The sequence below is a fragment of the Mobula hypostoma genome, chromosome 9 (genome assembly GCF_963921235.1).
Source record: "Mobula hypostoma chromosome 9, sMobHyp1.1, whole genome shotgun sequence".
NCBI lineage: Eukaryota > Metazoa > Chordata > Chondrichthyes > Myliobatiformes > Myliobatidae > Mobula > Mobula hypostoma.
This window is the reverse complement of record NC_086105.1, coordinates 129,152,292-129,165,633: the sequence shown is the minus strand read 5'-3', so window position 1 is coordinate 129,165,633 and position 13,342 is coordinate 129,152,292. Positions and strand designations below refer to the sequence as shown.

General features: G+C 38.1%; 1 protein-coding gene across 3 annotated transcripts in view; it reads left to right on the top strand.

Moving 5' to 3' along the window:
• Nucleotides 1-13,342, top strand: part of wdr90 (WD repeat domain 90) — a 105,271-nt gene that overhangs the window by 40,729 nt on the left and 51,200 nt on the right. For all 3 annotated transcript variants that reach the window (XM_063059117.1, XM_063059118.1, XM_063059116.1), the window contains exons 16-23: nt 1,588-1,749; nt 5,200-5,330; nt 7,372-7,488; nt 8,544-8,779; nt 9,829-9,968; nt 10,112-10,242; nt 10,882-11,012; nt 12,559-12,720. In XM_063059117.1, the coding sequence (XP_062915187.1) occupies nt 1,588-1,749; nt 5,200-5,330; nt 7,372-7,488; nt 8,544-8,779; nt 9,829-9,968; nt 10,112-10,242; nt 10,882-11,012; nt 12,559-12,720 (1,210 nt within the window). The remainder of the gene's footprint in view (nt 1-1,587; nt 1,750-5,199; nt 5,331-7,371; nt 7,489-8,543; nt 8,780-9,828; nt 9,969-10,111; nt 10,243-10,881; nt 11,013-12,558; nt 12,721-13,342) is intronic.

Here is a 13,342-nt window from a genome sequence, read left to right as displayed (position 1 = left end):
GCATTCTCTGGTCCCTGTCTGTCTAGCCAACAAATGCTAACTAAATCCTAGCTGCTCTTCAAGGAACACACATAAATGTTGCTGGTGAACGCAGCAGGCCAGGCAGCATCTCTAGGAAGGGGTACAGTCGACGTTTCGGGCCGAGATCCTTCGTCAGATTCCAGCATCTGCAGATTTCCTCGTGTTTGTGCTCTTTAAGGGCTTGCCAGGCTTGGGGCAGCTTTAAATGCTCAACTCTGAGACAAAATGTCCGATAGCGTACCCCCACCTGGGATAAACTCCCCACCCAGGATTACCCTCCAAAACAAAAACTGGAAAATAACAAAGCAAAATAACAAACTAGTGTTCCACCGGAAGGACTGAACACACCCCAGCTGGAACACACTAACTTAATCGGAGAGCACTCGATATCATGGTGATCACTCATAAAAGGGGAAAAAAAAGCTTCAACTCATTCTTTACAAAAGAAACCAACTCCAACAGGAAGTATCCTAGACAAGTACCCAGTTCATGTTACCTTCCCTTGTTGGCTCTTGTCTAGGGGTGATGGGGAAGCAACATAAAAACAAGTTCACCCTCAGTGTGGTACATTGTTTGTGACGGGAGAAGGACAAGGCATAAACAGTAGGTCCTATTTACAGTATTTACACATGTTCACCAAATCCAAGGGAATAATCTAAAAGCCAAAATCCACAATATGAAAATGCAGGTCAGAACACGAAGACTACAAGTTTGTTCATATGGAAACTAGCGCAATACTTTAGCGACTCTGTCTCCCTTTCTTCCCAGATGCCGGCTCTTTTTAAAATTGTGCTCTCCAAATTCTGGTCGGAGCAGTCCTGACAAGGGAGCAGGACCAGCAGCACTCTGTGGAGATTTACAGTAGCATGGCACACCTCAAACAAGGACATCTGGACAGAGGGAGAACATATAACAAAAACACAGACGTGCAGTGCGCACGAATGTAACACAGCCCAAAAAAAATCCTGATGTTTTCTTCCATTCCATCTCTCGTCTCAATTTTGTGCGTTATCTTTGCTATCTTTTTGTGCGCCCATCTAATTTCCTCTTAAAAGTGCTTCCTGTGCCATTGATTTGCAGAGTGTAAGTTCTCTGAGTAAAGAAAAATCTTTATTTCCCAGCTTATTACCATTTACAGCTTCCAAATTTTAAATTTCTTTAATTGGAATCGTTTGCTATACATCCATATTATCAAAGCCATTCATAATCGAAGGAAAGTTGTCAGATTTCCAACTGGTTTCTCTTTCAAAAGATGCAATCTTTAATATATTTCAGTCTTTCACAATGGATATAACCTTTCAGTTCTTTCTTTGCATACACTTTGTTACTTCTATGTAATAGTATTGAGACTAACAGAGCAGTATGTAGGGCCTGCAAATAGAAGTTTAGCACAACTAGTTAAGGATTCTATGCTGTATTTTAATTGTCTTGCTCACCTGTAATGTTGCTTTTAACTATTTGTTTTTGATACCTTTGTTCTTTTAATCCACATTTTCTAGTGTGTAGATTGTTGACAATTGATTATTGTCTGCCTGTGTAGTGATTGCTTAACTTATCATTTAACAGGATGGTGTCATGTGGAAGAGATAATATCCGCTTGTGGCGAGTTCGAAGTGGGGCACTGCGGTCTTGCCCAGTTAACCTGGGTGAATATCATTGTTTGACATTCACAGATGTAGCATTTGAAGAGAGTCACCTGGCTGATAAGGACCCTGTGGATAGAACGCTGTAAGAGCAAAACAAATATAGAAGCGTGTGCACATCTGTACTCCATGATCTAACCTAACCTATGCAGGACTTGCACATGATTTATTCGGGCCTCCCAATTTATATTGCATATTATATAGTATGTATAATTTTAGACCTTTACTTTTTACAGAGCCTTTCACAACTTCGGGAAGTCCGAAAGTAATAGAAAGCTAGTGAAGTATTTTAAAAGTGTAGTCAGTTATGTAATGTAGAAAGTTATTTATGTAAGCACAAGAATGACTGTAAGATAGTTATATGGCTACAAGTTGAGCTGTAACTGCTATGAAGAGCTTTCTTGTTGATTTCAAGCAATGGATGGCAATGCTTACTTTTTGCTACTTCTGGAAACGTTAAACAAGCTTATGAGTTGTTATTTCTGAATTTACAAGTTAAGCTCACATAAGAATCCATTGGGAAAGATTAATCATTGAAATGGAATGTAAGTATAGGTTGCCTAGAAATTGTAATTTTTCAGTATGGCATACGTTTTGGATTGGAAATAATGGGTAATTGTTTTTATTGCCTGCAAGAGCTTGCCATCTGACTCCTATGACAGGTCCTTCTGTGACAATGCCATTAGTCAATGTACTTGGATCACTTTAATACTAGAGGAAAATAACATTATTTGGCTAAGCTGTGCACCTACAGTTAGAATTATTAAGGTCATAACATATTTATGGGGACTGTCTTGTCTCCCTTTCTCTTCACCATTTACACCTCGGACTTCAACTACTGCACAGAGTCTTATCATCTTCAGAAGTTTTCTGATGACTCTGCCATAGTTGGATGCATCAGCTGAGTACAGGGCTACAGTAGGAAACTTTGTCACATGGTGTGAGCAGAATTATCTGCAGCTTAATGTGAAAAAGACTAAGGAGCTGGTGGTAGACCTGAGGAGAGCTAAGGTACCGGTGACCCCTGTTTCCATCCAGGGGGTCAGTGTGGACATGGTGGAGGATTACAAATACCTGGGCATACGAACTGACAATAAACTGGACTGGTCAAAGAACACTGGGGCTGTCTACAAGAAGGGTCAGAGCCGTCTCTATTTCCTGAGGAGACTGAGGTCCTTTAACATCTGCCAGACGATGTTCTACGAGTCTGTGGTGGCCAGTGCGATCATGTTTGCTGTTGTGTGCTGGGGCAGCAGGCTGAGGGTAGCAGACACCAACAGAATCAACAAACTCATTCGTAAGGCCAGTGATATTGTGGGGATGGAACTGGACTCTCTGACGGTGGTGTCTGAAAAGAGGATGCTGTCCAAGTTGCATGCCATCTTGGACAATATCTCCCATCCACTACATAATGCACTGGTTGGGCACAAGAGTACATTCAGCCAGAGACTCATTCCACCGAGATGCAATACAGAGCGTCATAGGAAGTCATTACTGCCTGTGGCCATCAAACTTTACAACTCCTCCCTTGGAGGGTCAGACACCCTGAGCCAATAGGCTGGTCCTGGGCATAATTTACATATTACTATTTAATTATTTATGGTTTTATTACTATTTAATTATTTATGGTGCAACTGTAACGAAAACCAATTTCCCCCAGGATCAATAAAGTATGACTAAGACAATTTAAAACACCATGTTTCCTAATGTCTCCACTTAACTTTAAAAAAAACACATTTAGTGCAGTCAGGCAATTAAAAATGTAATTAATCAAACAGTTGCATGAATTCTGACAGTAAATGGAGATAGGTTCTCACATTTTCAGTCATACAGCAGAAACAAACCGTTCTCTGCTGCTCATCAAACATCCATTTACATTAACCATTTTTCATTCTTCCCATCATTCCCATCAACTAACCCACCCTCACCCCACCTGCCCCCTCCAGATTATACCACTCAGCTACATACTTGAGGCATCTAGGGAAAGCTCATGTGGTCAGAGGAAGAACATACAGACTCCACACAGACAATACCAAAGTCACAGAGAATTCATTTGTAAGAACAGTTAAAAGTCAATTTATTATCAAAATACATATATACCACCATATATTACTTTAATATTCATTTTCTTGTGGGCATTCACAATAAAATAAAAAGGAAGCACAATAGAATCCATGAAAAATTGCACATATTAAAGATGGACAACCAATGTTCAAAAGATAACTAATGTTGCAAATACAAAGAGAGAACAAAAAAACCCGAAATAATAATAATAGATAAATAAGCAATAAATCAAGAAACATGAGATGATGAGGCCTTGAAAGTGAGTCCATTGGTTGTGTGAACATTTTGGTGGTGGGACAAGTAAAGTTGAGTGAAGTTATTCCCCCTCTGGTTCAGGAGTCTGATGGTTGAGGGAAATAACTGTTCCCGAACCTGGTAGTGTAGCACCTGAGGCTCCTATACCTCCTTCCTGATGGTAGCAGCAAAAAGGGAGCATGGCCTGGATGGGTGGGGATCCTTGATGATGGATGCTGCTTTCCTGTGACATGCTCCATATAAATGTGCTCAGTGGTGGTGAGGGCCTTACCCACGATGGACTGGATTATATCCACTTCTTTTTGAAGGCTTTTCCATTCAAAAGGTGTTTCCATAACAGGCCGTGATGCAGCAGTTAGTGTACTCTCCACCGCAGATCTATAGAAGTTTGTCAAAGGTTTAGATGACATGCCGAATCTTCACAAATTTCTAAGAAAGTGGAGACACTGTCGTGCTTTCTTTGTAATGGTACAGTACTTGCATGCTAGACCCAAGGCAAATCCTCTGGAAATTATAACACTGAGTAATTTAAAGTTGCTAACCCTCTGCACCTCTGATCTTTTGTGGTGGACTGGCTCATGGACCTCTAGTTTCCCCCTGTTGTAGAAAAAATTACAAAGTTCTGTAACAGAATTGCCAAGGAGAATTAATGAGACAATTATTTGCTTTCTTTTCTCCAAGGATACTCTGATAGTTATCTCAATTGTCTGTGTTACTAAGATATTGTTGTACTTGGTGGTCCTGGTAGGGATGCCAGTGCTCTTAGCTTCAGATTCAACAATGGAAACTTTATGCTCTGTGATTAAATACTGTAATGTAGACTTGAGCACAAAATCTAAGCAGAGGCTCCAGTATACTGCTGAGGATAAGATGTTTTATTGTGACCTTGCCTCCTCTCCTGTTTTGTTTAAAGATCCATTCTGAAGTAGAGTCAGTGTACTAATCTCTGCTCTAGGCAATATTTATCCCTCAACTGCCACCACTAAAGTATACTATCAATATCATTGTTCATGATTGTATATTTGCTATATGCAAAATTGGCTGCTGGATTTCCTATGTTCCATCAATAATTCTAGTCCAGAAGTACAGTGTTTGCTTTAATGCTGAAGAATGGCTTCAAGTTACACAAATCCGGGTCTTCTTTTAATCAAATTTCGATTGATGTGATGACCAATTTGAATACATTCTATTTATTTTCATTTCTGTACAATTTCAGTTTTGCCTGCAGTAAAAGTGGACACATCCTTGAAATCGATTATAAAAATGTTGTTATTAAGAAAGCACGTCGTTTGTTTCCCTCACAGCAGAACCACTCGCACCAGCCGGAAACAGTGACACTGAATACAGGTATGAAGCTACATTTCCATATGAAGTCAATAACTTGCCTACTGTAATATGTACTGAAAATGCAATTAAATGGAACTTTGTTAGACTATAGTGAATTTGATTAAAATATTATACTAGTATTATACTTGTAGTTTCATGGTTCATGACGTGGAGCAATAGGAACAGTACAGCGTAGGAACAGGTCTTTTGGCTCACAGTGTCGTGCCAACTAATTGCATTAGTGCTCAAGTGCCTAACTAAATTAATCCCTCTTGCTTACACAATATTCATGTCCTTCCATTTTCTGAACATTCATGTGCCTATCCAAGAGCATCTTGAACACCTCTGTTGTATTGCGTCTTCCACCATCCCTGGCAGAACATTTTTCAGGACCACTCTGTGCAAAGCCATCATGCTCTGTCTATCTCCTTTTGAATTCTTTCTCTCCCCCCCCCCCCACCTTAAATGCATGCTTTCTTGTTTTAGACATTTCCATTCTGGGAAAAGGTACCATCTCTCTGTGCCATCTATGCTCTCATAATCTTAGTAACCTGTATCAGGTCTCTCCTCAGCCTCTGCCGCTTCAGAGAAAACTATCCATGTTTGTCCAATTTCTCCTTCTAGCACATGTTCTCTAATCCAGGCAGCATTCTGGTAAACCTCTTCTGCACCCTCTCCAAAGCCTCAACATTCTTTCTATAAAGGTGCAAAGAGAACTGAATGCAGCCTAACTAGATTTTGTAAAGCTGCAACATACCTTCCCACCTCTTGAACTCAATTCCTCAAGTGATAAATGCAAGGCTGCAATAACGATGTAATTTACCATCCTATAAACCTACGTAGCCACTTTCAGGGAGCTTTGGACTTGGACCCCAAGATCCCTCTGCATATCAACACTGTTAAGGGTCTTGCAATTAACATTGTACTGTCTCTTTACCTTTGATCTCCCAAAGTGCAACACATCACATTTGACTGGGTTAACCTTCATCTTCTATATCTTTGTCCATATCTGTAATCAATCTACCATACGTACCACTGTATCTGCAACACCTCCGATTCTTATATCATCTGCAATCTTCTAACCAACCCATCTACATATTAATCCAGGGCATTTATATACATCGCAAACAGCAAAGGTCTCTGTATGGTCCCTGTAGAACACTACTAGTCACAGACCAGCCAGAAAAAGTTCCTGTGTCTTCTGTAGCAAACCAATTTTTAATACAAATTGCCAATTCACCAATCTTCTGGGTGAGTCTCCCATGAGGGACCTTATCAAATGCCTTACTAAAATCCATGTAGACTGCATCCACAGGTTTTCCTTTATCATTCACCTCTGTTGCTTCCTCGAAAAACTCAATCAAGTTAAGACATGACCTGCCCTGCACAAAGCCATGCTGACTGTTCCTAATTAGTCCATGATTTTCTAATTGCTCACAAACCTTATCCCTAAGAACCCTTTCTCTAAACTTTCCCACCATTGACATGAGACTCAGCAGTCTACAGTTTCAGGATTATCCCTAATCCCCTTCTTGAATTAATGTGTATTATTAGCATAAATTTACCTTTTCTTAATTTCCTGATGCATTGAAAAAGTAGTTGTATTTCATTATGAAATACAGAAGGTGGCGCTGTACTGCATTTGTGCTTTAACTGAAATTGGGCATTGTCAGGCTAATATAGTAAAGATCTTGTCCATTCATCTTTGATACAATTTATAATCTTAAAGCAAGGTTTTTTGAATGTAAACCACCAGGAAATTAAACAGAACTTTTAACGAAAAGTCTCAGTCCAAACGTCAACCGTTTATTTCACTCCTTAGATGCTGCCTGATCTACTGAGTTCCGCTAGCATTTTGTGTATGTTGCAGTTATCAAACAAATAACACTTATTCCATTGCTGCCTGAATATTTGTGATAGCAATGGGCAGGGAATAGTTCAGTAGTGCAATGAAGTTATGCAGCAGCTTAACTTATGTGGGTATATGAGTATCTGAACTTACATCAGTGTTTCTTCTATAATCTAAACACCTAATATTAAATCATTTTCTTTTAAATTTTAGGTGCTGGGATTGCCATCAATAGTATCAGTATTTCTGCTGCTTTCTGTGCCACAGGATCTGAAGATGGTTACTTGCGTATTTGGCCCTTAGATTTCTCCACTGTCTTTCTTGAAGCAGGTGACTATTTTAATAGCAATTTCTACTTCATCAAAATATTTATTTTATTTAGTTTTGTTCAAATTGTTAAAACTTCAGATAGATTTGTAAAATAGAGTTACTGCCTTCACTTTGTATACATCATCCCAAAGTCAGAATAGAAAACCCATTTAATTCCCTCCTTTTGCTAGGCCTTCTGTAAGCCAGTTTTTAAGTTTGCCCAAGTTAAATTAATACATGCAATTACAGTTACACCGAATAAATTTTTTCACCTTGGTGATGCAAATGTCCATGTAGATGAAGAACAATTTCTGAAATAGGAAATGAGTTTTTTCATAGTGTTATGTACCTTGAGGACTATTTGCATTTGTTGTTCATAAGATGATTCCAGAAAGATTAACAACCATCAATGGGGCTCTCTGCTTTTTGTGAATGACTATGCAGAGATCTGCTAAAAGTGGTATTGTACTTGCACCTGTTACATAGAATCCTATTGCTTAATAGGCCACTTAAAAGGGGTTCCTAAGACATATCTTCATTTTGTAAAATCTAATGACAAAGTAATATCTGACTGAATAAATGAAAATTACATAGGTTCTTGGTCCAAAGTATACTTGCTGTTATTGGAGGTTCAAAGTATCTCTACAAATTCGTAGCTCATTGATAAAATTTTGAATTTCATTGTTAAAATATAGGCTACTAAATCTGTCATTGAGTTATATAGGAGTTGGAAATCTTTACATTCAGCTTTAAAGAATATTGCAGGACTCTTTCAGCTCAACTACAGGCATAGCATGAGCATGTTTCCTCTCCAGCAGGCAATTATTAAATTTAGTGATGTAGATTTCTCAAATGTATTATATGGACATGCTAGGCACTCATTTGAACAAAAGAATAGCTGGTACAAAAACAGGTTTCTAACATATTTTGTTGATGGATTATTGGTAGTAGAATGGTCTTATTCTGTTATGAAGTATGTGTTTTTAAAAAATATTTTGTAGGAATTGCAGCATAATACAAGTTAGTAAATATGTGGCTGACTGTTCAGAATTACTAATCCTTGTATCTATATTTAGAACATGAAGGTAGTGTCAGCTTTGTAACCATTGACCCCAAAGGGTTGAAAGTGCTCGCAGCAACTACTACAGGTAATCTTGGATATCTGGATATATCCAGCAGAGGCTACACTACACTAATGAGATCACATATGAATAAAATTCTGGCTTTCTCAGTGGATGGAATAAGGAGACATCTTGTTACTGTATCCGAAGACTGCACTATCCGAGTGTGGGACTTGGATTCTATGCAACAGGTGTGTATTCCTCACCAGAAATTATAAGGCTTTGAATCTGTCCACGTGTGTATTTGGGAGCTTCATTATTAACATAAAAACGTCTTTTTCTAAAGTGATAATTTTAATTTAATATCTTATGTTTTTAAACCAATGGAAGTCTTGATCATTGTTGCATTTCTGTTTAATATGTGTATGGTTAGAGAAATACTGTAACTGCTTGGTACATTGCTTCATGACTGGCTCTCTGAGAAACGTTTCTCTGTGTGAGATGCTGTTTGAATGGTGATTGCAATGCCATTGATTGTCAAATGTTGATGGTTAGATCATCTCTTGTTGGAGATGGTCACTGCCTGGCACTTGAGTGGCATGAATGTTACTTGCCATTTACTAGCCTACAAGCATGTGCTGTGTGCTGGAATAGATTTCTTCATTTGTTGAGTAATTGTAAATAGACTGAACACTGTGCAGTTATCAGCAAGTGTTCTTACTTCTGGCCTTATGAAAGGAAGGATACTGATGAAATAATGGCAGATGATTGGACTGAGGAAATCCTGCAGTGATTACATAGGGTTGAAATGATTGATTTCCTAAAAGGCTCAATCATCTTCCTTTGGTTCAGATACATCTCCCAGCCACTTAAATGCTCTCCATTGGATGCTTATTGCCTTCAATTTTAGCAGGGCATCTTGCCTCTTTTGGTCAAATGCAGGCTGTGAAGGGCAGTTAGTCTCACACCAACCCTGGAATTCTGCTATTTAGGCCATGAGGCCTGGATTTGAGTGTATTAAGGAAAAGCCAACTTGGGCATCAGTGAGTAAGTTATTGGTACAGAGCACTCATAGCAAATAGTTTCATCACTTTATTGGTGATTTGCCTAGATGTGATAAGACTGAAAAGCTTTCATCTGATCCATCAGTTGTGAGATTGCTTGGCACCATTTCATTGCATTTTTTATTTTCAAAATTGATTCTTAAAGACTATACTAGAGGGAGGGAGATTAGTTTAAATTCAGAAGTGACGTGTTGATTTTCAAGTCATTAATTGACTTGTCTTTTGTAAACCAACAGTTATATGACTTTGTGAGTACTGAAGAGAATCCATGTGCAGTGACATTTCATCCATCGCAACAAGTTTTTGCATGTGGATTCAGCAGCGGAGTGGTACGAATTTTTAATGTGGGAAATTCTAGTCTCTTGACTGAACAGCGGTGAGAATTCTGTTTTACTATTAATGAATCTTGTTTTGTTTCATATCATATTTTCAGCAACATATCTTATTTACCTTGCGTTGGTTTTGAGCGAATGATTGAGGTTTCCCATATTTTGCTGACACTTTCTGTCTGGTCTCCAGGCAGCATAGAGGGCAAGTGATTGGACTTACATTTTCTCCCAATGGAGAGTATATGTACAGCGCTGGTTCTCTGGGTTCATTAGCTCTGTATGATGCTACTAAGGAGGATCACCGTGTTATTAGGATCCTGGGTAAGTGAAAGGTTCAAGAGTTAAGTTCTTGCAGTTTGTCAGCTGTGAAATTTAACAAATTCTGAATAAAGAGCTGCTCTCATTAAAAGTGATAATAAAATTGCTAGATTCCTGTTACTCTTGTCCTTCTGGGACAGAAATGTGCCTGTATGTATCCCTGGATCTACAGCAATGTGGATGACTGTTAGTATCCCAGCAAAGTTAGAAAAGGATAGCTAGAAAGCCCTTGTCTTTGATGGCCACATCTTCAATACTTCTGTTACCTTTATTTTTGATTGTTTCAATACTCCCTGGCTAGCTTTTTAATATTTCCCTGTCTGCAGTTCTTTTGTAAAATATAAATTGCTTCTCAGTGGTTGGCAAAATGTTGGAATAAAATGCAAATTATTAACATCCATAAAGCAATTTGAGTAGGGAAAATAACATCATAATTAAGTTTCTCAGTTTTTTTTTGAATATATTGATGAAATGGAACACAAGGTAGAAGAAAGACCTTTCTGACAAATAGTCCTTATCCTTATTGTACAAGTAATACTTTTATGTGCCAATCCTAAAAGCAAATTACTTTTAGGAAGAAAAAAATTCATGTGGAGTTAAGCACGCAAAATTAACTGCTTAGTATTTACTCTGTTGTTTCAGGTAATGTTGTGGCAAGAGGGAGTTTCTATGGTCCAGATGCATTAACAGTAAGCAGTGATAGCTGTTATTTAGCTTTTGTGGGCCCATCTGAATACATTGTCACTGTGATGGATGCTCACTCACTTGATGAGGTAATCTGCTACTGCTCACCAGAGCAATTTTATCCTCCTGATGAATGAATTAATGTTATATCTTTTTTGTGTTCTATCATACTTTAAGTCATTTGTAAGCTTGGAGGACGAGTTAGAAGTCTTCCACCAGTTATTCCCAGCATCATATTGGCTTCTTGGTATGCTAGTCGCCTGGGCACTCAATTAAAAATGTGAGAATGTCCCTTGTGAGAATGTATTTACTGTAAAAGAGTATCTGTTGTTATACTCCTAAACAGCAGTAATATTAGTAACATGAATTCACTTGAGGGACCACTGCTCCGTGCAAGGCTTTGTTTGGACAATGCTCTTTGAGATATTGGCATAATCCTATTTCTTAGACGTTCCCAGTTGTGATGAATATGAAACTGAACCAACCACTATATTATTTCAGCAGAATGTTGCCTGGAATAGAGGGCTTTGTTTATTGTCATTGGAACATGGGTGGCTGAAGTATGACCTTACTGAAGTTTACAAAATTATGAGGGGCATGGATAAAATAGATACTAGCAGTTTTTTCCCCTGGGCAGGGGAGTCTAGAACTAGAGGGCACAGGTTTCAAGTGAGATGGGAGAAATTTAAAGGAGATCTTTGCAGCAAACTTTTCATACAGTGGGTGATAGTTATGAGAAAAAAAGCTGTCAAGAGAGCTGGTTGAGCCAAATACAATGGAAGTATTTAAAAAGCATTTTCACAATACTTAGATAGGAATGGCATAGTCAGATAAAGACCTAATGCAGGCAAATGGGATTAGCATAGGTGGGCATTACTGTAAACGTGGGTGAGTTAAACTGGAAAGACCCATTTATTTGGGGTGAATGGGATACCATAATAGCATTAAACAAGCAATTCTGAGAACTGAACCTTTAGTGATGCTGAAATAGAAATGTGAATCTAAGTTGCAGTGTTTTGCGACTTGGAGTAGAAGTGATATTTCTGTCAGAACAATTTTAGTCATGTAGCAGGGAGATAAGTTTGTTGAGTTACTGATGCATTCAGTACATATTGAGCAGTGGTGTGGGGTGACATTTTAAGTTCATTGCTACATGCAGTGCTAAGTGAATTGTTGAGTCCTAGGTCATGTTTGCTTTCTTTGTTGTTGCCACTGCACCCATCATTCACTTGATGAATACTTAATCATACTCCCAATCTGAGGCATTAAAATAGTGTAGAGGCTTTGAAACAAAGGTCTTCCTAAACACTTACACCTTCTGAACTCTTAACATTTGAAAATAACTTTGTACCACTTACAACCAAAATAGTTGACATACTTCTTTTCTGCGTTATGTTGTCCTCTGAGGCCTGTCATGAATTAGTAATAACATATTTGTGACCACACCATCCCATGCATGCTCCAGGTTTTATTGGTGAGCTGGAACCTGTTTTTCAGTTGATCAGCAAATGATGTTGGGTAATGACGAAACTAACTGATTGTCAGAATATGACAACTAAAATATAAGTTTTTCTGTGTGATTCCCATTGTACCAGTAGGAGTTGTTCTTTATTCATATTCATTTGTTTTAAATAGTTAATGCTTGTTGATGTCAGTATTCTGGACCTGGAGACAACCACCCTCGACACTGCTATTAAAGTGTGCTATCCTCCTGCTACAGTCAAACAGCTCCTAGTGACTACATCCTCTAATAAGATATTGTGGTTGAATGCAAAGAGTGGAAGATTAATTCGAGAGGTATATTTTCATAGTAAATCATATAAAGTTAGTAATTTACTCAATTATAATTGTACTATTGGAAGGAAGAAATGCTGCATTATTATAAAATACCATTATAGATTTCAGATTATTAGAAATTTAGTTAGAGTTTTATAGCGGATGATAGAAAAGAGAGTAATTCCCCATGACTGATAGCGGAAATTCTGGATCCAATGCTTTAAGTTGTACTAAATCAACCAGAACACTGACTAGTGCACAATAATTTCAGATATAAATTAAGAAACTATTAATTTTTAGTTAAATTAGCAATTTTAAAGATGAAGTCATAAAACATTTCAGTTTGTTAACTTGCTGCGCTAATTTACCTAAGAAAGCTCTCTTTGTTTGTTACATAATTTAAATTTGCACCTATCATTGTACCCTTTTGGGTGACATCTTTGTGCTGATATTGACTTGTATATAAGTGAGTTCGAGTTTGTTCCAAGCTTCAGCAATTGAAGTCATCAGTGATGTTGAATTTCCTGAAGCCACTTCAGGTGTAACTTCAAATGGGAAACGATGTCCAAAGTTATGGGTTTTCCCAGCTGTAGTTGAAAATACCAACATCAATTCATTCACAAACTTCAATCAGTGAAATCAT